Genomic DNA, 26,775 nt, shown 5'->3' with positions numbered 1-26,775 from the left:
CACAAGGAGTGAGCGCACAAGTGAGGCAAAATCCATGTATTAGAATGAAGGAATGTCCTCCATTTTATAGAAAGAGAGGATGGTGTAGGCACCACCCCTATATCAGTGGCAATCAGTCCCTACATCAGTGGGACTAGCCTAAATCAAAGGAATCTCCCATGTGGGGGCCTTTGGCTTACATTATCACTTAGGTCACACACTAGACACATCATAGCACTAGATGTGCTTGTACAATACACACATACAGACATGTGACTCTCCTAGATGCACACATGTACCTTAGAGCAAGCCCTTGACCATACTTATCCCAACACCATGTTTCTAGCCTTGCTCTCTCTTCCCCTTTCCCTTTCAAGAGATTGAGGTGAGGGAGGCCAATGAAGCTACTCTACCTCCTCCTCCTCCTTGGAAGGCTGCCCTCTTCTCTCCTTCCTTGAGCTCTCTTCTCCACTCCATGATCTGCCACCTCTCTTCTCCTTCCTTCAGGTACATCTTTCTGTGACTTGCAGACGATGTGACGCTTCTATCCGGATCTAGAAGCAGAATCACGGTTTTGTGTCTTTAGAAAAGTTGTAGAGGACCTTGAATACTACAAATTTCGTTTGTATATCATTGCAATCCGAGTTTTCTATGAAAAGTTACAGCCCTTGCAAAAAGTGACGAAATTTATTTCTGCGCGCAAATTTTGTTTTGGAGCTCAATGTTTTGACAGCCCAAACATGATGCAGCCAGCTCAATGTGGATCTGTCCATCCTCTTCATCGTTGACCTTTGCTCTAGCCTGCCATTTGCTCCTTCTGCCCAACATTCTCTTGGAGTTGCTGCCCGCAAGTTGGTGCCCGTATTCTACCCGTCATTCTCTTGGAGCTATTGTCCTTCTACTTCTGTCTGCCATGAAGAAGTTTCAGACTTGCCCATACCTGAGGTGAATCTCCACTTTCTACTATTGCATTGGAAGTGAACATGCTTCTAGCATGATGTAAGCACTCCGACACTACTTCGATACACTATACTATAGTGACTTCTCCGATTGGTGCATTGCTTCGAGCTTGATGTGAGTCCCACTTACACCTTGACTTCTTCGATCACCTCTCCGAGTGCTCGTGGTACACATTGGTTGGCTCTTCGAAGTGCTCATGACACCTCCGGCCTCTACTTTGACATCAGTGACTCTCCCTTAGCCATTTTGAGAGTCACTATGTGAGTGCTCCATTTAGCTAACCCATGGACTTCACCGACACATTTTTTGGGGCATCCCTGCCTAGCGCTTCATCGACATCGTCATCGACTCGTAGGAAAGTACACACATGTGCATTAGCTACTTGGAGGACATCTCTTACTTCTAAGAGATCTATTTTTATTATTTCTACAGCTTGATGTATTTTGGGGTCCTCTGCCCTAGGTAGTCCCCCTAAAATGATATGTATTGAGTGTTTTGTTTTTTTGAGTCTAAAGGTTCTCTGCCTTGGATAGTCCTCCTAAAAAGATGTATTGGTTTTCATATTTTGGTGTGTGGCTTCCTAACATGTCCTATTATGAAGCGAAGGGGGGATGTACTGTGGGAGCCATGTATTGGCTTTGATAGGTTTAGAGGGGGATGTATTGTGGGAGCCATGTATTGGCTTTGATAGGTCTTGTTATCAGGCATGGCCGAGTTCCAGAATGTTGGTGTATTCCAAGACCTATGAGCTGGTCATGTAGCCATGCTATAACATGAGCCTCTGAGCATGTTGAGTCTCAAGCCATGAGAGTGCTTGGATCAACCTCTGAACACGCTCAGACTTTAGTGTCTGAGTTACATAGAGTGCATAGTTTGACGACCGTCATTGTCATGTCCTGTTCTTGGTTCCATTCCAATAGTCCCTCACCTTAGACCATCATTGTCATGTTCTGTTCTTGGTTCCATTCCAGTAGTCTCTCACCTTGCCTTCATGGGGGGGTGTTGGAATATGAAGCCAAAGTGAGTCTAAAATGAGTGTTCTAGGTAGTCTAGGTGGTGTTTTATAGTCTAGTGAGTCCTAGGCGTGCCACGTGTCATATTGGGAGATATCCCATAGACATTGTGACTTTCTAGAGTCTAGTATCACACTATATAGTGTTGTACTTGTCTATTGTCTATTACAACAATCAACATCAAGCTCTTTGGTACCATGTGAGTACTTGTCCATTGCTTTCATTTTCTTTCCATTTCATTTCCATTATGCTTGTTATCTTTCCTTTCTATTCCTAGTGTTAGCTTGCTTCTCTCCCTACCACTATGATTTCAAGGGCTACTTTCCTTAGGGAATGGAGTGGCTCCCTCTTTTTTTCTGCGACCACAATAGATTGAGGTGGCACTTTCAGCCTCAACCTTGGATTTTTTATAGTTTGCTCTAAGAGCTTTTGATTGGCCTGTTTAGGGTGTTTATTCTCATGTTTGCATGGTGTATCTCCATCTTGAGCCTGCTCTTGCGGTTTTGTTCATACTTAATAGAAGTTCTTTTTCATGCTTTTTTAATGAAAGAGTTATTTGCCAAACTACAGCATTTGGAAATTCCAGATCCAGAATATTCTCAAGGCCAGAAAGTTGTGGGATTTAGTCAACGGAACTGACAAAACCTAGGGGAAACTTTGGTAGCTATGACGAGAAGATCCAGCAGGCTCATGCTCTCATCAATTCGTAAATATTATTTATGTGGTTAGGTTACTGCATTCTGTGTGCCATGTTTTTGTTGACTGCAAGAGCCTTTTTTTCCCTTTTTTAATCAAGTGATCGTGAGTATAAATTGTGCGAGCATCCCAGAGTACTTTCATTGTTGCACAGTTCCAGTTCTGTCTTCCGTTTAGATGCTCCATGAAAATGCAGCAGAATACTTCTCATGAATTAGATACATACCTTAGCACTTTGAAATTTGTGGCATTGATTTGAGGAGTCTCTTTAGTTTTACCTCTATTCTAGAATAAGTATTTCTCCAGCTATTATAATAAATTTTAAAATTTCACAAAACTTATATTTCTATATACTAATACCCAAAACAAGATGTTAGATTACATACTATTTCAGTATCATGACCATTTGGAAATTTGGAAATGTCCAGATCCAATGCACATGCTCTAATGACACTGATGTAGCGCTTCTCATCATATGCACTTCCAAACACAATGTTGTTGTAGACAGAGTCATTTAATATCCATGGAAGCTGAGGCACGTAAGAAATGATGCTGGATCTCACTGCATATGAACCTTCTAAAAGCTGGAGGAATTACAAACATTGTGTCAACATTGACAGAGTTGGATAGTTGCAAAATTCATTTGATTAAGAAAAACATTTACAGGTGCTATACCAAGGACTACAAAGACATGCTTTCTTGAATGAAAGTTTGCAGACTTGCAACACCCTCATATAACATAGATGATCGTTATTGCTTCTCTTGAAAGTTCGCAGACTTGCAGCACCCTCATATAACATAGATGATCGTTATTGCTTCTCTTAATTCGGTAAAAGATCATGGGATTCAAACTGTTGTTTTCTGTTGTCTACCAAAATCCTAACTTTTTGAGACAGAATGACATTTATCTTTCTGTAAAATCATGTGTCATTGGTAAAGATTTCTTAGATAAACATTGTAACAGGTGTCAGTTCCAAAATTCTAGTGTGTCCTCAGAAGATTTGATCTACAAGTCACATCTTGTTTTCAACCAAGATCATACTATAGACATGCCAGATCACTGTATTTTTCTTCATTGATTTATCTTTTTATTTAAGAAAAGTTTGAAAACACAAATGCTTTTGCAAAAAGGCAGAAGCATGCATAAATTTATTCATAGAGGGATGCTCTAGAATTGAGTTCTCACCCCCTCGACTTCTGCTCTTCAGCTCCCTTGCCTTCTTCTCTTCAGCTCTCTTGACTTCTTTGAAAGATCATAGTGGTAGGGAGAGAAGCAAGCTAACACTAGGAATGGAAAGGAAAGATAACAAGCATAATGGAAATGAAATGGAAAGAAAATGAAAGCAATAGACAAGTACTCACATGATACCAAAGAGCTTGATGTTGACTGATATGAAAAGACTCAAGACAAGTACAACACTATATAGTGTGACACTAGACTATAGAAAGCCATTGTGTATATGGGATAGCTCCCAATATGACACGTTTGCACTTCTAGGACTCACTAGACTATAAAACACCCCCTAGACACCTAGAACACTCATTTTTTACTCACTTTGGCTTCATATTCCAACACCTCCCCATGAAGGCAAGGTGAGAGACTACTGGAATGGAACCAAGAACAGAACATGACAATGATAGTCATCAAACTGTACACCCTATGTAACTTAGAGGCTAAAGTCTGAGCATGTTCAGAGGTTGATCCAAGCACTCTCATGGCTTGAGACTCAACATGCTCAGAGACTCACGTTATAGCATGGCTACATAACCAGGTCATAGGTCTAGGAATACATCAACATCCTGGGACTCCTCCATGCCTGATAACAAGACCTATCAAAGCTAATACATATGGCTCCCACAGTACATCCCCCCTTGGCTTCATAACAGGACATGTTTGAAAGCCACACACCAAAATAGGAAAACCAATACATCTTTTAGGAGGACTATCCAAGGCAGAGAACCTTTAGACTCAATGAAAACCAAACACTCAACACATATCATTTTAGGGGGACTACCCAGGGCAGAGGACCCTAAAATACATCAAGCTATAGGAATAATAAAAATAGATCAGAAACAAAAGTCCCGATCATCAGATACATAGACCTCTGAATAGAGAGAGAGATCTCTGATGTCGGCAGTAAGAGCATGAGTTGGTGTCGAAGCATCATCTTCTTCTTGGTCTTCACTTGTTGCATCCCCAACCAAGTTAACATGATCCTTGTGTTGTTGCTTGGCAAGCTTCTAGAAGCAGCGATCCTTAGTGTGACCAAGCTTCCCACAATGATTGCATTTGAAAGGCTTGAATTTGCCTTTGCCTTTGCCTTTGCCCTTGGAGTACTGTACAGTGAAGTCCGGAGTGTCTGCATACCAGCTGTCATGAATCAATAAGCTTAGCAACCATATCATGATAACCCATTTGTGTCACACGCAATGCTGGTATGATCTCCCGGTACTTAGAATTTTCCTCAATGCTCGAGAGGAGCACAACAACTTGATCATCTTCCCTATAGGGGCCTTCAGACTGGCAAGCTGAGTGACAAGGGATTCCATATGATTCAAGTGAGCAAGAAGAGAGTCTTCATGCTTCATTTGCAGCTTGAAGAATTCCTGTCTGAGGAATACCTTTGAATTGATGATTTTGTTGCCGAACAATTCTTCAAACTTAGCCCATAAGTCGTGAGCAGTGGAGTCAAAATCAAAATGATGAATAACGTCATCACCCAACCCCAAACCAATGAGAGAAGGAGCTTTGTCATTCAGATTCTCCCACTGTGCAATTTTCTTTTCATCTGATTGTGGCTTTTTCTCCTTGCCACGCACAACATTCCACACTCCATCTTTCATAAGTACAAGACGCATCTTTGTTTGCCATGTAGGAAAATTCTTACCATTAAACTTCTCGAATGAAATGGTAGTTGATTTGGAACACTCCATGGCTGGAAAAGAATAGAAATGCAAGTGTAACTATGGAAAGATCACCTTGATGACCTTCCCTTGAATATCCAAAATCTGTGTGCCATTCTTATCGAAGTGAACTTTGAGGTCCCGATCCATGATCGCAAAAATGGACAACAAGTTCCTCTTGATATCTAGCACATAAAGAACATTGGACAACTGTTTTACAACTCCATCTAACTTGAGAGCATCCTCTGCATCTTCTGCCTTCAGTTCCAGCCCTCAGTTTCATCTCCTAAAGTGCTGAAGACTGAAGTTGCCATTTTTCAAGGTACACAATGAGCTCTCTTTCTTCAAACTCATTGCTCATGGAGAAGTTCAAGGGGGAAGGATTCCCTACTTGGCAAACTAACGTTCACTTGATCCTCATGAAAGAAAATGTATGGGATGCTATTGAGGATGGCATTCCCCCAACGGATCCTCACCAACTCAGAGGTCTAGGAGACTAATGCACCAACATCCTAGAACTCACATGCTAGGCCTAATAAATAGACCTATCAAAGCCAATACATGGCTCCCACAGTACATAGTCTTGAAATACTTAGGCTTGCCACGACTACCTTTGATGATATGGTGACTCTTCTTCTCGAAAAAGATCACCATTATCTGATCTCTTCTTCAGATACTACAGAGGCTATTGCCTCCACTAGCAGATGGAAACCCAGGCCTACACCTGCACATGGAAAGTCAAAGCCATTCAAGCCTCTCAAGTGCACCTTTTGTAACAAGCTTGGTCATACAGAGGACAGTACCAAAAGCTTGCCAAACAACAAACTAAGGACCATGCCAATTGGGTTGCAGTCGCCACGAGTGACGATGAAGATGACGACCCTCCGACACAAGTTCATGCTCTACTGCTGAAATCCGACATCTCTCTTTCCCTCCACAGGATGATGGAAATTATGATCCATATATTTTCTAAGCATGTTCTATTTTGAGTACTCTGCCCTGAGTTGTTTCCAAAAATGAATTGAATAAATGATGTGTGTTGAGTCAATAACATTCTCTACATTTATGGTATTTTCCTCCATGTTCCTAATTAGTCTCTGGAGCCAAGAGGGGGATGTATTATGGGAGGTATGTATTGGCTTTGATAGGTCTTTTTATCAGGCCTAGCATGTGAGTTCTAGGATGTTGGTGCATTAGTCTCCTAGACCTCTGAGTTGGCCACACATCCATGCATGATGAGCCTCTGAGCCATGTTAGTTGAGCCTCTAAGTCTATATACCATGCTCACTAGCCTCTGAGCCATGCTCACTTGCCTCTGAGATAGCATGGGAGCCATGTCTAGGTCTAGATTGTCATTGCGCATTGTCATTGCGCAGTTCGATGACTGTTATTGTCATGTTCTTGGTTCCATTCCAGTAGTCTCTCACCTTGCCTTCATAGGGGGGTGTTAGAATATGAAGCCAAGTTGAGTCAGTTTGGTGTGTTCTAATATGTTCAAGTGTGAGTTCTAGTCTAGTGTGTCCTATGGATGCCACGTGTCACATTGGGAGTTATCCCATATGCATAGGTGTTCATATGTGTGTGTGTGTGTGCTCTTATATAAGAGTTGTACTTGTCTAGTGCCAAATCAATCAAGTATCAAGCCTACAAGCTCTTTGGTCTACATGTGAATACTTTCATTTTGTTCATTGCTCTTGCTATTTCTTTTCCATTTCATTATGTCTCTCTTTGAGTATTATTATCTCTCTCCCTAGCCTACCCTCTCTCTCTCCCTCTCCACCATGCACCTTTACTATTGATGTTGGGAAGTGGTGTTAAGTTGAGTCAGTTTTGGTATGTTCTATTGAGTCCTAGTGTGAGTTAGATAATACTAGGTGTCTAAGTGCCACGTCTCATATTGGGAGTTATCCCATATACGCACTAGTTTATGGTCCCAAGGTGGTTATGCCCTATGAGTTTCACATGGAGACTAGTAGGGTCATGGAAGAGATGGAATAACTTGGAGGCATCCACACTTGAGCGATTATGGGATCTGGTCTATCCCCATAGTGGATAGAGAGGTACAACATGAATGCTCGTAGCTCAAACCCCTATCTTCTCCACACCCTCTCCCCTTTCCAGCCTCTCTCCTCACACTGTCCTCTCTCTCTCCCAGTGCCGAACGCTCAATGCTCTGTGTTGTCTTCTCTCCCCTCTCCCATACTTCCCCTCTCCTTCGTCTTCATCCTTGTGCCTTGGAGGGTCCTTCCCCTCACTAAGAATTTCCCCTTTCTCCTAATTGGGGATCCTCCTATCTCAGCTGTTCAAGATAGCCGTTGCGTCGCTGGCTCTCTTGATGGCTTGGGCGTCTTCCTGACTCGCGAGTCTCTTCTAGTCCGAGTGGTGTAAGTACTCCATGTGCATGTGAGTTGGACCACTGCACCGCTGAACCACTGTACATGTTTTTGCCATGTGCAGTTGTTAATGCCCCTGACTGCTCCCCATGTGTGCAGCTCTAGATGAGATCACCTTGGGCATGGTACTCCTGGGTGAACCTGTGGTTGACATGTGTCGACGCATGGTTGCCTTGGATATGGTACTCCTAGGTGAACCTTTGGTTGACATGTATCGACACATGATTGACATGTGGTCAACGCCTGACATGTGGTTGACATGTGTGTGACACATGGTCGACATGTGATCAATGCGTCTGATGACATGTGGTCAGCACCTGACGACATAGCAATTGCTTGGGAGTGTCTCTATTGCAACAGTTTCCCTTGCCACTATCATTCACCATCCCGATGAATAGAAAATGGAGAGGAAAACCAGTGAAAAAGAAAATTGAAAAATACAAGCCATGTATATGGCAATACAAGAGAAAAAGGGAAAAAATTACAGACCATGTGTCTAGCCGTGCAAGAAATACCAACAATTGTATTAGAATGAGACTTTGTAGAATAAAATGCCTCCTTGCTTGAGTTACGGCAGTGGAAATTGAACAAAATAAAGAACATCATGAAGAATCACACCATGATATATACAATGATAGCAAATCTACTTGTCAAAGATCAAAAAGTGGATGCTGGAACCAAAAAAGACATGTGTAGCTAGAGATCACTGAGGAAGGTCATTGGTAGTCTTTTCGTTTGCCGCACTCGTATCCATCTTAGGCCTGTTATGGCCTCAATTTTATCCATCACATTTCTAAGGTTCTGGTACTTTGGTTTATACCTGTGATATCTCCTGTAGTAATGATCATGTTGTGTTTGTAAGGTGGAATGTGAAGTCTGAAGGGTGGTAAGTTGTGTACGAAGCTTTGTAAACTCATTGTCCATTGTTGCTGAAAGCTTCTCTTCAAATTCAGCCACCCGGGAATCTGATTTTATCTTGGCAGACAGTGAGGAAGTCAGTGAATCTTGCAACTGAGTAAACTCATGCTGTAATTTGGATACCTCTGTGGCATGCTGGCCTCACAAAGTTGCCATGTCTGCCTCCCACTTTTTCTAAATTAGGTGACAATCCTCTAGGGCAGCCCGCTCAATATTCCAAGCTATGTAGTGATCATGGATAGCTGATTCTTGCTGCTTTTTCCAGCCCTCTTCATACTGCTGTGAGGCTCATTGTTGTGCTGCTTGCGATTTTTCAAACTCCAACTTCAAGTTTTGTTGCTAGGAGATCAGTTTATGTGTATAGCTTGTTGAATTAAAGACTGCAACTCCCAGTTTGGTGAAGGTATCATCCATGACGCGCTGCGCTAGTGTAGGGACCTCTTCAACCATGCATATCTATCACTGAAATTCAGCCTGTCAGCCATATCTATGATATCCCCTAACTCCTCGAACATGGCAGGCATAGCTTGCTCTTCTGCCTTTGCCAGACTTTCTGTTGGGGCCATATGATCTAAGTCCATATAACATTGTGGGGCCCTGGAGGTCCGCCAGTTCTCTGCTAGGGAATCCTGCAAAGGAATGGTGAAAATTTGATCCACATCCTCCTCTTCCAAGCATATAGAAGAGCCTCTTTTTTTTTTCAACAAGATCACTTCATTAAGTACGATTGAAGACCACAAGAGCGCTCTAATGCGGGAGTACACCATGCCATGCATGAGAAGAAGATAAACAGATCAAAAAGAGCTAACAAAAATCGAAGGTGGAGGTTGAAAATGCCACCTCAACCCTGAAGAAGACTCAGAGAAGAAGGGAGATCCTCTCCAAATTCTGAAGAAGATAGCCCTCCTGGTAGTAGTAGCTGCTCTGGAGGATCCCTGCATGCTCGACTAGATGGCCATCAGAGTATGTATAGTATTAGTCCATATATTGGCCATAGACTGGAAGGGATGAACCTGTGAACCCTCTAACGCCTCCGTACATCTAGCCCTCCATATATGCCATGCTTTAATGCTAGCCAGAATCTCCCATGATGTGTCTACTAAGGCATGAGCAGCTCTGAAAGGAGTGAAAGGAGAGCGTTTTTTGTGTAGGACAGATAGTAATCTTCTATAGTAGCTATTCTATTGCTCCACAAGAGACACATTGGAGAATGATGGGCCTGAGGAAGCAGCTTTATAAGTTGTCAACATGCCATTTTGATGGAGGGGTGGACAATCAGCTAACGTGGGCAATTTCACCCCTTCAAATACCTGTCCCTCAGGTGTAGACATCGGAGGATCGACCTCGAAGGGGTCTCGCTCCCATCTCTGCACTGTGGATGGTGTGGTGGGGTCTGCCTATGAGAAATGTGAATAACCCTTGGAGAAGCCTGAGAAATCCCCTAAGAGTCAGGTTCAAATCCAACCCACAGCGGGGTCCTGCGAGGCATGCTGGCTTCTCGACGGTGGTGATGACTGCATCTGTGAAAGTAGTGGCGAGGCAAGAGGGTACAGCCGCGGTCCCATCATCTGTGAAGATCGGATGCCACTCCATGTAGATCCGATGTCAATGAACCAAAGGAACCGGCTCTCAAAGATGAAGTATTTGAGGGGGTTACCGGTACAACACCCGTCGTCATTGGTTGATCAAGAGCAAACCCGATGTGACCATACCAACTGTATGTCCTGATGTCATTGGTAACAGCCGCCGCTGATACAGATGCCACTAATACAGATGTCTCAGCGGATGGGGAATCTGAGACAAATATCACTACTGATGAGGTAACCGATGCTCGTGATACTTGTTGCACATCTTCGGGAGAGGCTTGGATTGTGGCATCTGTTGGGGAGGCAGCATCGGCATTCGCTTTCGAGAGGTTGTCCTTGTCGAAAGGGGAGAGGAGGCCGGAACAATGGAAGTGAAAATAGGAGAGGTGGTATCGATATTGGTGGGAGAGGAAAGGGACGATGAAGGAAGTCGACCTTCCACAATGGACGAGGGATTGGCCCTCCATTGATACATCAAGAAAGTAAGGTGTGGCCCACAAGTACATGTGTATGTCCCCCTGTTTCTTGCGGATAGTGTTGGGAAAAGCGGAATACAACAGAGAAGCAAAGTCGTAGGGAGTGATGGGAGAGCATGGAGTTGAGTGCAGGATGGATGGCTTTTGTGATGAAGAAGTGTCCCGGGGTGGAGTAAAAGTGGGTAAACAAATATCGTGCCAAGACAACCTCTTTGCTATTTCCCTGGAGAACTTTCTTACACTCATGTCCTCAGCGACGAGGTTTGCATTGCAATAAAAAGGACATGAATGTTGGTGACTTTGTGTGAGGTGGCAGTAAAGGGAGAGTCGAAAGACGGAGGTAAGTGGACAGGAGACTGGGAGTGTGATTATATGCCTGGAACTTAAGAAGACAAAGGTGTATGTAGCAAAGTGATAGGACTGAATAAAAGCAATACACAACTAGATGTCCACAGGGGGAAGTGTCACTCCATCAAACTCGTTCAAGGATACTCGTGCTATCTCAACAGGTGATAATATGGTAGACAGCTTGATGAGCTTAGGATCCAAAAAGGGTTTGAAGACAAACAACCCAAAGCGCCGAGGAGGATGAAGTAAGAGCGGGAAGATCTCCAGCTATACTTTGTTGGGCCATATCACCACCACCGACACTGTGCCCACTAGATTCTTTGGAAGTTGCCTTTAGAGTGCCCGTGGGAGGCAGATAATTAGAGCCCCCATGAATCAAAGAATCTGAGGAACTAGAAAGAGGGGATAGCTCCTCATCCGAGATGATAGCGATACTTTTGGAGGATGGCGAATCTACATCTGCTTTAGGTTGTTTGGAAGTTCCCTGCGGTGTAGACCCAGCACCTTGGTCATCGGTCGTTCTTTTGCCTTGTGACACCATTGTTGGTGGGCCTTTGTCTGTCCTAGTGGAGTGAAATCCCGCAACAAAAGAGAGTGTCTTTAGGCAACCTGGGCTTGTACTTGTGACGAGGGACAGGCATGAAGAGTTCAACAGAGGAAAGCACAGCAAAGGAGGGTGTGCCAAGGTAAGTAGAACAGGGAGGGGTCTTGATGAAGAGGCAAAGATGGTGTGAGCCCACGGGAGAGAACCCCGATCAGAGGAGGGTGCGGTGAAGAATTGGAGCAAGGAGGGGGTGTTGATGTCGAGGTTGACATAGTGGCACATGAGCCCGCAAGAGAGGAGCCGCCATGGGAGCCACCAAGGAAGGGCAAGGTGCCGGGAGGGGGCATGAGGGAAGGAGCGAGGAGAGAGCGAGGGGGCAACCAGGGAGAGGGACGCACTCAGAGAAGGGGTGCTGGGGAGGGAGCGAGGAGGGAGGATGGGAGTGAGCGAGGGGGGGGGGGGGGGGGGGCTAGGAGGGTGTGAGGAGGGTGTGAGGGGGTGGTGCGTGAGGAGAGGTGTGAGGGGGGGACGCATGAGGGAGTGTGCAGGGAGCAAGGGGGGGTCCGAGGAGGGAGCGAGAGGGCACAAGGAGGGAGCGTGAGGGAGGAGTGTGGAGGGAGCGAGGAGGGGGGTGCGGGGAGGGAGCGAGGGGGGTACGAGGAGGGGGCGAGGGGGGGTCTCGAGGAGGGAGCCACTAGCAAGGAGAGGGCCCGGACGGAGGGGCTGCATGGAGAGCGCGGAGGGCGTGAGGGGGCAAGGGGGGGTCCCGAGGAGGGGGCGAGGGGGGAGTCCCGAGGAGGGAGCCACTTGCGAGGAGAGGGCCCAGATGGAGGGGCTGCATGGAGAGCACGGAGGGCGTGAGGAGGGAGCCGCTAGCAAGGAGAGGGCCTGGACGGAGGGGCTGCTTGGAGAGCAAGGGGGCCACGAGGAGGGAACCACCTGGCAAGGAGAGGGCTTGCATGGAGGAGCTGCGTGGAGAGGCTTGCCACAAGTAGAGCATTGCAAGGAGAGAAGAGGAGAGGCAGCTGAGAAAAGGAGAGGGGGCAGCAAATCGAGAGGAGAGAAGGCACAATTGCGGAGGGTCGAGGGGGATGCAAGGAGGAGACAGCCCGGAAGGGAGAAGAGGTTGAAGGAGGGACAGGATGGAGGAGCTAGAGGGAGGAGATGTAGCAAGAGGGGATTATGGCGCAATAAGGAGGCGTGCAAGGATGGAGGAAAGAAGAAGTCATGGAATCATGGAACTGATTGAGGAGAGGGGGAGATAAGAGGTAGGAAAGTTGGCAAAAAGAAAGTATGCTAAAATTAGCAGGGTGCTAAAAAGAGCCCATGAGAGTGTGATGGCTATGGTGACGAGAGGAGGGTAGTAGAGAGAACCGATAGAGGAGAAAGAAGAAAGAAAGAAATTTTATTAAAGGTCCACGGAAGGCCATACATGGCCTATGGGACACAAAATCATCCGAAAGGAAAATACATCATCAACGATGCGCCAACTAGGTGGCCTCATCGTAATACCGCTAAGATGCCAAAAATGGCTACAAAAATCCTAGATACAAAATGAAATGAAACAGAGTACCAAAAATGCCTAGATACAAAATGTAAAATATGAAATATGAGGAACATCGTCATCCCTAAGGGGTCTGTGATCCAAAGAAATGATGGAAGTCATGGCCATCGACCATGCCTCCTGACATGAGTGTGAAGATCTGGGCAAGTGTCAAATGGGCTGCTGGCGGTGCCAAGTCTCCATGGAGCAATCTCCTCCGAAAATCTGCCATCATCCTCCGTCGTCTAGAAATAAAGCGACGGGTACGGCCTCTGTGTAAGATCGTCCTGCGGTGCTGCCGGATCATGTCATATGTACATCCTCGGGGTGGAACCATCGGTGCTCTCTGGCAAGATGGGCTATCTCTGTGCTCATGGTCCTGCGCCTCGTCCTACTCCTCATGAATAACCAGGTCTCTGGCAGGGATGCGATAGTGCTCTCTGAGGAATCTCTCTCTGTATCTGGTGATCTCCCTGATGAACAACGCTAAGCAATACTAATCCTCATACTCCATAATCCGAGAGAGAGGTCCAAATCCGTGCCCAAATAAACAGTGAAATCTGCCACGGATCTCATAATATAAAGGGCATCTGCAAACAAAGTGCTCCTCAGTCTCCACCTCCCCCATAGTGCAACAAGGGCATATCCTAGTCTCTCGCCTGGGTCTATGTCCGGTAGCTGTACGACGCATCCTGCCGGCCTCAACGTCTAATCTGTGGGAAGATACCCTGAGCTAGCCCAATGCAATCCTGAGTGAGTGCGACATATGAACGCCGATATATCCTGGGGATATGATGAAGCCATCCTCTGAAATCCTGAGAAAATGGTCACGATATGTGGCCATCTTCGTAGGAAGCTCCGTGGGATGAACCCAAGTGCGAAACATGTGTAGCTGCAACAAATCTGCCCTGATAACCTGGCTGAGCTCATGTCGAGTGAGAGGGAGGCGAGGGGCATCTATGCTGTATCGAAATGGTGGCAGCCTATCCATATCCAAGCCCAGCGAGGTGAGCCATGTGGAGAGTGTGTGGGCTAAAAGAGGGCCAAAAAGAAAATCTGCCGAAATTAGCAAAGGTGCTAAAAATAGCCTAGAGGCACGATTGGTTTGGTGAAGAGGAAAGTTGTAGAGAGTGGTGATGGGAGGGTGACAAGATCTGGAAAGAGAAGGTTTTTGTAAGAGAGAGGAGAGGTGTGACAAAGGGTGGAAAGAGAAGGTGTTTGTAAGAGAGAGGTGGGAGAGTGACAAAGGGTGGAAAGAGAAGGTGTTTGTAAGATGGAGGTGGGGGAGTGACACAGGGTGGAAAGAAAAGGTGTTTATAAGAGAGAGGTGGGGGTAGGAAAGAGAAGGTGTTTGTAAGAGAGAGGTTGGGGAGTGACAGAGGGTAGAAAGAGAAGGTGTTTGTATTAGGGAGGTGGGGGAGGAATAGAGGGTGAAAAGAGAAGTTATTTGTAAGAGAGTGGGAGGTGGGGGAGGAATAGAGGGTGAAAAGAGAAGTTAGTTGTAAGAGAGTGGTGGGGGAGGGATAGAGGGTGGAAAGAGAAGATGTTTGTAAGAGAGAGGTGGGGGTGGGAAGGGTGGAAAGGGAAGGTGTTTGTAAGAGAGAGGTGGGGGAGTGACACAGGGTGGAAAGAGGTGGTGTTTTGTAAGAGAGAGGTGGATGTAGGACATAGGATGGAAAGAGAAGGTGTTTATAAGAGAGAGGTGGGGGAGTGACAGAGGGTGGAAAGAGAAGGTGTTTGTACGAGGGAGGTGGGAAAGTGACAGAGGGTGGAAAGAGAAGGTGTTTGTAAGAGAGGCGGGGGTGGGACATAAGGTGGAAAGAGAAGGTATGTAAGAGAGAGGTGGGGGAGCGACAGAGAGTGGAAAGAGAAGGTGTTTATAAGAGAGGTGGGGGTGGGACAGAGAGTGGAGAGAGACGTTATTTGTAAGAGAGAGGTGGGGGAGTGACAGAGGCTGGAAAGAGAAGGTGTATGCAAGAGGGAGATGGAGGAGTGACGGAGGGTGGAAAGAGAAGGTCCCCTTTGGAGAGAGAAAGTGACACCCGAGCGAAAAGAGGTCCCATTAAGAGAGAGAAAGTGACACTTGGGTGGGAAGACAAGGTTCCACATAGAGAGAGATGGTTACACCGGGGTGGAAAGGGGAGGTCCCATTTAGAGAGAGAAAGTGACACCGGGGTGGAAAGGGGAGGCTCATTTAGAGAGAGAGAGAGAAAGAAAGAAAGAAAGAAATTTTATTAAAGGTCCACGGAAGGCCATACATGGCCTATGGGACACAAAATCATCCGAAAGGAAAATACATCATCAACGATGCGCCAACTAGGTGGCCTCATCGTAATTCCGCTAAGATGCCAAAAATGGCTACAAAAATCCTAGATACAAAATGAAATGAAATAGAGTACCAAAAATGCCTAGATACAAAATGTAAAATATGAAATATGAGGAACATCGTCTTCCCTAAGGGGTCTGTGATCCAAAGAAATGATGGAAGTCATGGCCATCGACAGAGAGAGAGAGAGAGAAAGTGTGGAAAGGGAGGGTCCCATTTAAAGAGAGAAAGTGACACCGGGGTGGAAAAGGGAGGTACCATTTAGAGAGAAAAAGTGAAACCGAGGTGGAAAGACAAGGTTCCACATAGAGAGAGAGAAGATGACATTGGGGTGGAAAGAGGAGGTCCCATTTAGAAAGAGAAAGTGACACCAGGGAGGAAAGACAAGTTTCCATGCAGAGAGAGAATGTGACACTAGGGTGAAAAGGAGAGGTCCCATTTAGAGAGAGAAAGAATACCGGGGTGGAAAAGGGAGGTCCCACGTATAAAGAGAAAGTGACATCGAGGTAGAAAGACAAGGCTTCACTAGAGAGAGAAGGTAACACCAGGGTAGAAGAGGAGGTCCCATTTAGAGAGAGAAAGTGACACATTATGTAAAGAGGTGGCGTTTAGAGAGAGAAAGTGGCAACCGACTAGAAAGAGAAGGTGACATTGGGGTGGAGAGAGAAGGCCTTTCGTAGAGAGAGAGATGGTGATAAAACAACAGGTATATACAAGCGCGAGGAGGGTATTTCCTCATTGAACATGATACTTCTTGACTCGTGACCCATTCACTGGGGCAGGTAGTGTTAGGATAAATGTGATCAAGGGCTTGCTCTAAGGTGCATATGTGCATCTGGGGGAGTCACATGTGTGTGTGTGTGTGGTAGAAGCACACTTAGTGCTATGAGGTATCTAGACTATGACATAAGTAATGATGTAAGTACAAAGGCCCCCACATGGGAGGTTCCTTTGATTTAGCCAGTTCCTATGATGTGGGGGCTAATCGCCACTGATGTAGAGGAGGTGCCTATGATCTAGGACACCTTCCTCTCCACTCTATATAATGGAGGTTCTTCCTTCATTTCAATAGACTTGATTTTGCCTTCAATTGTGCTCTTTCTTTGTGTCATTATGCATCTCTTCTATCCCACTCACCTCTTCATTTGGTATCAAAGCTGGTAGGTTCTAGAGAATCCACTTTGAAAGTGCCAACTCATCATCTTCTCCACCACCTCCATTTTTTAAGCTCCCTCTTCCTTTCTCATTAGAATTTACTATGCTCCGTTCTCTTCATCCATTGCGTCATTTACAAAACCCTCTAAACTGAAGCTTCTACCCCCTAGGGTGCACCTCTGGCTCAAAGCATTGTCCATGATAGTCTCTGTCGCCCGTGCCAAACCGAACTCAGTGCACAGACTGTTAGCAAAATTCAGTGTCTACAGAGCAGATAACGACCCACCCTTCAAGCACAAGTTAGGCAATGCCTAGAGCTTGCTACTGGTGAAATATGAGCCCATTTGGTCTAGTGGTTACAGAGAATTTAGCAAAAGAACAATCGAATTTAGCATGACTCTCACAGGCAATGTGGTGCACTTTTTCACCCCTCCTCTGCTGTGCTTACTCTTTGATATAAAGACTTCATTCCAGCTCACAAAGCCCCAAATTTGAAGTTATGTGGAGCAAGACATCAAGCCTCCAAGTTACTCTGTTTTCTTGCAAGTATTTTTGACAGTTTTTGAAATTTGATGCTAAAGTAAATGCTAAGTTGATGCTTGAGGTATGAAGTGGTGCTAGTTCAGAGAATGCACTTTCAGTTTGAAGTTCAGTTGGCATTGATATCTTGTCAAAATGCCAAGCTCTCAATGCTCTTCCAATGCTAAGCACTTGAAGAAGACTACAAGAAGGACAAAGTTCAAGGTAAAGAAGACCCTGGCTAAGAAGCTTTGGGAGAAGCCAACTGGGTATGCATATGCTAAACAACTAGGATTTTGAGTTTCTCTCTAGCAATCTACATTTATATGGTGAGGGAGATTTCTTTGCTCAGCAAGATTAGTCATTTTGTAAAGAGTAGACACTGCCTGACAAAGGTAAGATCCTCTCATGGCTACCTTTAAGATTGACAAGTTCAATGGCCAAGGCTTTCACACTTGGCAAATGAAAATCAAGTTTGTGCTTATGAAAGAGAATTTGTGGGACTTGGTCAAGTCAAGGAATCAATCATCTCAAGAAGGTGAATCAACCACAACCAAAGGTAAAGGGAAGGCAAGTGACTCTTCTTCAACTACACCTGTGGATGCTAAAAGGATAGAGAAAGCTTATGCAATAATTGCATTAGGTTTAAGAGATGATTATGTACATCATGTTTCAGATTTAGAATCCTATTTTGAGGCATGGCATAGGTTAGATGTATTATTTGGTGCTAGCTTTCATACTTCTAAGTTGAATTTGAAAATTAAGTTCTTTGAACTGAAGATGGATGGAGACAATGTTGCAGCTCATGTTAATACTTTGAGGAGTCTTATGACACAATTGGCCTCAATCAACTCTCTAGTTACTGAAAATGATGCTATGGCTGTGCTCTTGAAGAGTATGCCTCAAGACTATGATTATGTTGTGAACTACTGCGAATGCTCCCTCCCCTCCCCCGCTCCCATCTACCCCCCCCTCGCGTTGCGCGGCCCCCTCTCCCCTCCCCCTCCTCTCTCTCGGCCGCCTCCCGCTGTGCCCCTCCATCCCACTCTCTTCCTTCTCCGCCCACCATCCCCTCCCCCCCCTCTCCTTCCTTCTCTGCCCCTCCGTCCTCTCCCCGCCTCCCCCCCCTCGCGTTGCGCTACCCCCCCCCCCCCCCCTTCCTCCCCCTCCCTGTTGTTGCGCAACGTTGCCACCTCCCCCCCTTCCCCTCCCTTCTCGCCTTTCTTCCCTGCCCCCTCTCGCGCTGTGCTACCACACCCCCTCCTCTCCTTCCTCCTCTTCCCTGCGCTGCGCTGCGCTGCCCCCTTCCTCCCTCCTCCTTTCCTTCCCCCTCCGCCACTCGCTCCCTCTCCACCACCTCTCCTCCCCCCGCTTCCCCGTACTTCTCCATTCCTCCCTCTTTCCTCCCCCGCCTCCGTCCCACTCCCCCTTCCCTCGTCTCTGCCATCTCCTTCCTCCACCTTTTGGAGTGTTCGCAGTTTGTCGGTGCGGTATGGCGGCCGTGATCCCGGAACCGGTGGCCCAGACGGAACCCCCCCCTCCATCAGCCTACCACATAACACTGACAAAACATCAGGTCTCCTTGGTGAAGCAGGCCGCCACGGACTTCTCCCAGACGTCCGTTTATGGGAGAGTCATTGGCTACGCCCCTTCACGAGGAGACATCAGGGACTGGTTGCAGTCCACCCTCTACCTTGAGGACAGCCACATTAAGGAGGTCGCACTCATGGGACGTGGTATCTTCTGGCTCAAGCTCTCCTTAGCACAGGCTGTGAGCGATATGGTCAGACGGTCCCCTACTTTTGTGGGTGGGAAGATCATCCTTATGGTCCCATGGTATAGGGGTTTCAGTGTAGCGGACTTCGATGCCCGCTTCCGTATTCCTCGCCATCCAGTTACCCTCATTTTCCCAGGCCTCGCAACTGAGCTTCGCCCGATCATCAAGGACCTGGGGGCGCACTTTGGCTGGCTCATGCAGGACACCTTCGTTGATGCGGCGGCAGCCCAAGGGGTGCCACGTGTCAAAGTGGCAGTCCTAGATCTGTAGAGTATCCCCTCGGAGTTTGAGATTGAGACAGGCACAGGTGTGGTGACGCAGCGCATTATGGTCACTGGTCGCCCAAATCAATGTCTGAGATGCCACGGCTTCAAGCACCAGGTGCCCTCCTGCCCTCGCTTCACGAGGACAGAACCTCAGATGGCCCCCATCTAAGCAACTCAGGATCCCCCCCGCTAGGCATCGACAGCCCTTCCCAAAGGGGAAGGCTGGACTGAGGTCTGAGGTCAAAAGAAAACGGAAAGGAAACAAAACAGGACCAAAAAAGCCTTCCCATCTACAGCAAGAGACCCCTGTGGTCACCAATCAGCAGCAGCCCGGCAAGGGGAAGGAGAAGATCAGCTAGCCTCCCCCTCATCCTTTACCCACCCCCCCCCCCCCGCCCCTCCCCCCTCCTCCTCGGTCCCCCTACCTCACCCCCCTCCAGGATCCCCCCCAGCACCTTTGGTTTCAGCCCCCCTCTCTCCCTCAAGCATGATCCCGAGGGAACCCCCCCCTTCCACCTGCGCCACCAGCCCCAAAGCCAGCACAGACCTCCTCCGCGCCTATCCCTCCTGGCCCGGTGGAGGGGAGAGACCCTTCCCCGCAGATGGCCAGCACCACTCCAGCTTGTTTGACAGCAGCCAGCACCCCTCTTTCTGGTTCAGACTCCTCATCCTCGTCCCCACACCCAAGGGCAGCTCCTAGAGCTCTACCTTTGGAGTTTTACCGAGCACGACCTTGGGATTATTTGGATGCAGCGGGTATTGGCTCCTTCCCTGCATGCCTAGACATCAACATCTTCTCCCTTCGAAAGGGGGCGGAGGGTAAGGTGTCCGTCCTTGCCCCCCATGATGGTCCTAGCTATTCCTTCACTATCACCAGTGACGGGAATGAGCAATGGATGAATGAAAATGTTTGGGAGACGACGATTCGAGATCAGTCCCAGGAGTAGGTGCAGGACTGGATCGGTAGCAGAGCAACGAAGCTTCTTCAGCAGCAGTGGAAGGAGGGTGACGTTCGTCTGAGATGGCACCACAGCGCCAAACGATTCCGCCTTTTGGTCATCATTCAACTGCCTCTGGAGTGGATCGACGCGGAAGGGCTCCGCCCATGGAGGACCTCAGAGGTAGTGGACTTCTACAGTATTTCCCTGGCGGAGGCTTCGAGTTGGTTAGAGAGAGCTTACCACCATGGGACGAAGGGTCTCTCCCCTCTGTTGAAGGTTTTAGAGGATGGGTCTGATGATCCGGCCTCTCCTTCGAAACCCTCACAAAAGCGCCTTCGTCTGCACACTGGACATCCTCCGACCACCTTGACATCGATCCCAAGCAGACAGCTGTTTGTGGCCCATCTCCCCTCTTCATGAGTATACGCATTATCTCTTGGAACGTCAACGGGTTCCACTCATTAGGAACCCGTGGCCCCAAGAAGATGATGCTTAGACAGGAGCTCCAGCCAGCCTTGGTGGGAAGGGTAGATGTGCTCCTATTGCAGGAACACAAGCTTTCGGCTTCTCAGACCAGTAAGTGTGGGAAGGTCCTCACAGGACGCTCCCACACCTACTGGGAACCTTTGATTGGTGAGCAGGGGAGGAGTGGGGGTGTCTGTACCTCCATCGACGCTTCTCTAGTTCAGCATGTGTGTGGTTTTGGCACCCTTATCCTAGGACGAGCGCTTTGGGTGGGCTTGAATATTGATCCCGCATCGGCATCCTCAATATCTATGCCCCGACCGACCTCATACGGAGAGCCGCTTTCTGGAGCTCTTTGACAGACTTATTGCCAGAGATGGATTCTTGGATTGTAGGAGGGGACTTCAATAACCTTGAGACTTTAGAGGATCAGCAGGGACGGGGCCCAGAGTTCCTCGGTATAGCTCAGGCGGAGCAGGTAGATTGGGACTCCTTGTTCATTGTGGGAGGTCGGGACAACTGGAGGGACCTTCATTTTGCAGATAGACAGGGAGTCTGGACTTCTCTTGGGGTTACAGGAGGGAGGGAGGCAGACTTCTGGAGCGGTTGGACCGTTTCTATGTCAGCGATTGGGCGCTAGGCAGAGGTGGAGAGTCAAGAGTGGTTCCAGGGACGACCCTCTCTGACCATGCCCCAGTCATCCTAGTCCTGGACTCAGCCTCTCACTCCTTACCTCCACGCTCGTGCCAGATCCCAGACTCCATCTACTCTAGAGCAACAGTTCGCAGCAGGATAGTGGACCTGTGGGAGCAGGATTGGGACCCCATGGGGGATATGGCAGCTCAAGTAGCTCAGGTTCTTGCCGAGTCTAGTCTCATCTGTCAGCAGGAGGCGATTCCGGTCAGGCAGCAGTGGTGGGCGAAGGAGAGGGGTCTCAGATGAGATCTTGCCTCGATACAGCGGATGCATCAGTCTTCTCCAGGCTAGAGCCTGAGCCATGCTAGAGGAGATCACCCAGCGACGCTCAGAGTTCTCGTTTCTGAGAGTGCTCTCAACGGAAGCAAGAATGGAAGAAGGAGAGAGAGAGACAGAGAGCCACACAAGTTTTGGTGGGTGCAGAACCACCCTAATCTTCTTTTTCATTCATTTATATATGAGTTTGAGTATTGTACATAACTGGGGTTAAGGCACAGTGACCTTTAACCCCCACAACCTCCCACTTAAAGGACAATGTGCCTTTAAGGGAGAACAACCAGTGAGCATACTATCCAATGCCCATCAATACACGACAATACTCAAACCGCTGACTAGATAGACTCTTCGTCAGCATATCTGCAGGGTTATCATCTGTATGAACCTTGACAAGCTCTATGCGCTTGTCCTCAAGTACCTCCCTGATGAAATGGTACCTGACCTCAATGTGTTTGGTCTTTGCATGAAAGACCGGATTCCGTGCTAGCTGAATAGCACTCATGGAATCACTATGCAATGTCGGTATACCTGTATGAATCCCCAAATCTCCCACTAGCCGATCAAGCCATATAGCCTCCTTGCAACCCTCTGTGGCTGCAACATACTCAGCCTCTGTGGTAGACAAAGCAACGCACTTCTGTGCACGAGACATCCACGACACTGCACCACCTGCAAAGGTGAACACATAACCAGAAGTGGATCTCCTACTATCCACATGCCTTGCATAGTCTGAATCTGTGTACCCAAGTACACGCATGTCTCCTTTACCAAAGCAAATGCACATCTCCTTGGTACCCTTCATGTACCTCATGATGCACTTAACTGCCTCCCAATGCCTCTTTCCTGGATTAGCCATATACCGGCTAACAACTCCCACTGCAAATGCAATGTCTGGTCTAGTAGCTATCATAGCATACATAAGACTCCCAACCGCTGATGCATAAGGAATCTTGGCCATCATGGCCCTCTCCTCATCTGATTTGGGACTATCTGTATGACTCAGTTTCACATATGGAGGCAATGGAGTACCCACTGCCTTCCCCCCCTCCATATTGAAACGCTGTAATACTTTTGTAACATACTCTTTTTGTGAAAGCCAAAGGAGTTTCCTACTCCGATCACACGTGATGCGCATACCAAGAATATGACCTGCAAATCACAAATCCTTCATATCAAAGGCCTCATGCAACTTGGCCTTTAATGCATCTAGCTCATAAGTATTCTTGCTAGCCAATAGCATATCATCCACATATAGTGCCAGGATTATCAGGCTACTATCCTTAGCCCTTTTAGTGTAGAGGCAGTGATCAATTTCACTCCTTCTAAAACCCTGGGACCGAATGAAAGCATCAAACTTCTGATACCATTCTCTAGGTGCTTGCTTAAGACCATAGAGACTCTTCTTCAGCTTGCAAACTAAATGCTCTTTGCCCTTTTCTTCAAAGCCTTCCGGCTGCACCATGTAAATTTCCTCATGCAAATCCCCATGCAAGAAAGCTGTCTTGACATCCATTTGCATAAGCTCCATATCCTCTAATGCCACTAGTCCAAGCATGCATCTAAGTGTGGTCATCTTCACAACCGGAGAGAATATCTCATCAAAGTCCACACCCTTCTCTTGCTTGAACCCTTTAGCAACCAAACGGGCCTTGTATCTAGGCACATCATCACCTGTGACCTTCATTTTGTAGACCCATTTACATGGCAATGCTTTCTTTCCATGTGGCAAAGAAACCAAGTCCCAAGTCTTATTCTTCATAAGTGAACTCATCTCTGATTGCATAGCATACTCCCACTTGCGTTGATCCTCACGCATCATAGCCTCTCTGTAGCAAGAAGGCTCTCCGCAATCAGTAAGCATCACATAGTCTACCCCTGGAACAAACCTATTAGGCGGTCTAGACACTCTAGATGATCTTCTCAAGGGCATTTCAGCTTGCTGTCCCACTTGCATATCAGCCACATTTGGCTCATCATTTCCACCAATAGATGATCCATCATCTACCCTTGATTGTATACCTGTGGGAGTACTTGGTGGCACCATTTCTTGCACATTTGGTGCATGGACAGCTTGCTGTCTATCAACATATGTAGGTGGATTCACATCCTGGAAAGTGATTCTCCTCATTTCCACATCCCTCATGGGTGCCTTATGCATCTTCTTCTCATTGAAGACCACATCATGGCTGCGTATGATCTTCTTTGCTTCTGGATCCCAGAGACGATAGCCCATCTCTCCACTTTCACCATAACCTAGAAAGATGCATTTCCTAGACTTAGGATCTAGCTTCTTTCGAAGCTCTTTTGGCACATGTGCATATGCCTCACACCCAAATATACGCAAATGAGAGTAAGAGGGCTTCTTGCCACTCCATGCCTCTTCAGGAATACCACCATCCAAACTCTTACTAGGTGATCTATTGATCACATGCACTGCAGTCTTCATTGCCTCAGCCCAAAAACCACCAGAAAGACTTGCATTGGAAAGCATGCATTGCAACCTTTCTTGAATGGTACGATTCATCTTTTCTGCAACTGGATTTTGCTCTGGAGTACGAGGGGATGTGAGCTCCCTCTTAATCCCACGTGTATCACAGAAATGCTGAAAGTCATGAGAGAGATACTCTCCACCATTGTCAGTCCGTAGGCATTTAAGCATTCTACCTGACTGATTCTCAACCAAGGCCAGCCATTTCTGAAATACCTGGAATACATCACTCTTCCGAGCTATAGCATAAGCCCACACTTTCCTAGTTGCATCATCAATGAATGTCACATAGTATTCGGCCCCGCCTAATGACCGTGTAGGCATGGGACCACATACGTCTGAATGCACCAAATCAAGCATTTCAAACTCTTTCTTTCCCCTTCTTTTATGGGCTGATTTAGTCTGCTTCCCATAGAGACAATGCTCACAAAATTCAAAATCAGAGAAACTCAAATGTGGTACATAACCCAAACGGCATAAGAGTTTCATTCCATTCTGGCTCATGTGCCCCAATCTGCAATGCCACAAAGAAGTGCTTGGCTGCTCGGTTATTGCAACAACATGATCAAATACCCCTGATACATGTAAGGGATACAAAGTCCCACACTTGGCACCCCTAGCCAAAAGCATAGAGCCCTTTTGAATTTTCCAACTTTGAAATCCAAAAGTGGTGTGAAAACCAGCATCATCTAGCTGACCCACTGAAATAAGACTCTTGGTCAACTTAGGCACATGTCTCACATGTTTCAAAACAAATGCAGACCCATTTGCAAAAGAAAACTTTATGTCACCTGCTCCCACTATGTCACATGCATAGTCATTTCCAAGATGCACACAACCTGTCTTTCCACTATCATAAGTGGAGAACCATTCCCTATGGGAAGTAACATGGAATGAAGCACCAGAATCCAAAATCCAATCCTAGGAATATGCATCATCTGAAGTGGTAAGCAACTCTGCAGATAAACTAGACATGAAGAGAACATCATTGTCACTATCATGTGTGACTGCATTGATCTCCTCGATCTTCACTTTTCCTTTGTCCTCCCTTGGACTCTCTTCCTTTTGATTTGCACCCCAATTTGCATTCTTTTTCTTATCCTTTTGCTCTCTTTTCAGCTTGTAGCAATCCTTTTTCATATGGCCCTTCTTGCCACAATGGTAACACTCAATGTTCCGTGCCCTGGATTTGCTACGAGACTTCCCTCTTTCTTGGGACTTCCCCCTGAACTGTGATCTGCCCCTTTGCACATTTAAGGCTGCATCCTGCTTGTTGCCATCCATAGACTTCCGTCTAATCTCCTCGGCCAACAAGCTACCCACAACATCATCAAATTTCAGTACTCCACTAGGTGCAGAGTTACTGACAGCTGTACGGAAGGTATCCCATGAGGATGGCAATGAACATAAGAGAAATATTGCCTTAGTCTCCGCATCAAAATTCATTTTCTGAGCCTGAAGCTGGCTGAAAATAATATTGAATTCATTCAAGTGAGAAGCAATGGAGACCCCTTCCTTCATCTGCAGCTCAAACAACCTCTTCATGAGGTAAACTTTATTAGAGGCAGTTTCCTTTTCATAAGTGGCACACAATTTCTTCCACAAATCTTCCGTAGTCTGCTCATTTACTACTGTGAAATAAACTGACTCTACAAGATGAAGTCTAATAGTAGACTTTGCTAATGCATCCAACTCATTCCAATCATCCTCAGACATATTTGCAGGCTTAGCTTCAATCCCTGCCAAGGGTTTAATCTGCTTCTTTTGAATAAGCACATCCCTTATCTGTTCTTTCCACAAAGAAAAGTTTGTCCCATCAAACTTTTTAATGCTGAAAAACTCCTTTTCAGGCATGGAAGAGGATGCCATGATGCAAATAAAGCAAAATCCCAAATGCTAGTACCTGCAAGAGAGAATCACACCAAATACCAGGTGCACCCAAATGTGTATGCCACAATAGAGTGAAATATCACCAAAACTCAAAACTCAAAGCATCTGACTCATGTGCATATACTATGCATCCATATGAGCAAATCTGGCCCAAAAGAAAATGCCAATAAGTGCCAAATGACTCAAGCATAAACACTGTCCATTGGCATATGCATCAATAATGTCTCATCCAAGAGAGCATAGCACTATCAGTGCGTCACCTGCAATGTGTCAAAGCTGTCCCTCAGCATAAAATAGCATCCATGTGCAAAGCGTCCATAAAAAATAGCATCCCACAAGGCAATTTGGGCCTATCAGCGCATCCAACAAGGACCGCAATGCATCCAAATGGCCTATAAATCATCCACTGCAACCCAATGCATACCACGAATGAGCGCACACTGCTCAAACTGCAACCAGAGTGATCTGCATAAGGTATGCTCAAGAAATCATAGTCCCACGGTAATGAGCGCTACTGAAAATAGAACCTGAGATGCTTCAAAACATGGGCGCCATTGCATAATCGGACTCAGCAAGAAAATCTGCAAATATCTCTCTTCTGCCAGAACTCCAAAAT

At 46.7% G+C, this 26,775-nt stretch overlaps 1 protein-coding gene and 1 pseudogene across 1 annotated transcript in view; both read right to left on the bottom strand.

Annotated features, from left to right (window-relative positions):
• LOC147888992 (uncharacterized) overlaps positions 1-26,775 on the bottom strand; it is a 341,849-nt pseudogene that overhangs the window by 170,204 nt on the left and 144,870 nt on the right.
• The window catches only part of LOC147888993 (uncharacterized), a 29,212-nt gene continuing 19,379 nt past the window's right edge, over positions 16,943-26,775 (bottom strand). The window contains exon 3 of the mRNA XM_087392130.1: positions 16,943-17,084. Within this exon, the coding sequence (XP_087248256.1) occupies positions 16,943-17,084 (142 nt within the window). The remainder of the gene's footprint in view (positions 17,085-26,775) is intronic.

This window comes from Dipteris shenzhenensis, chromosome 21, assembly GCF_047967505.1.
Source record: "Dipteris shenzhenensis isolate YYH24624 ecotype China chromosome 21, Dip_SZ_1.0, whole genome shotgun sequence".
Classification (NCBI taxonomy): domain Eukaryota; kingdom Viridiplantae; phylum Streptophyta; class Polypodiopsida; order Gleicheniales; family Dipteridaceae; genus Dipteris; species Dipteris shenzhenensis.
This window is presented reverse-complemented; position numbering and strand designations above follow the sequence as displayed.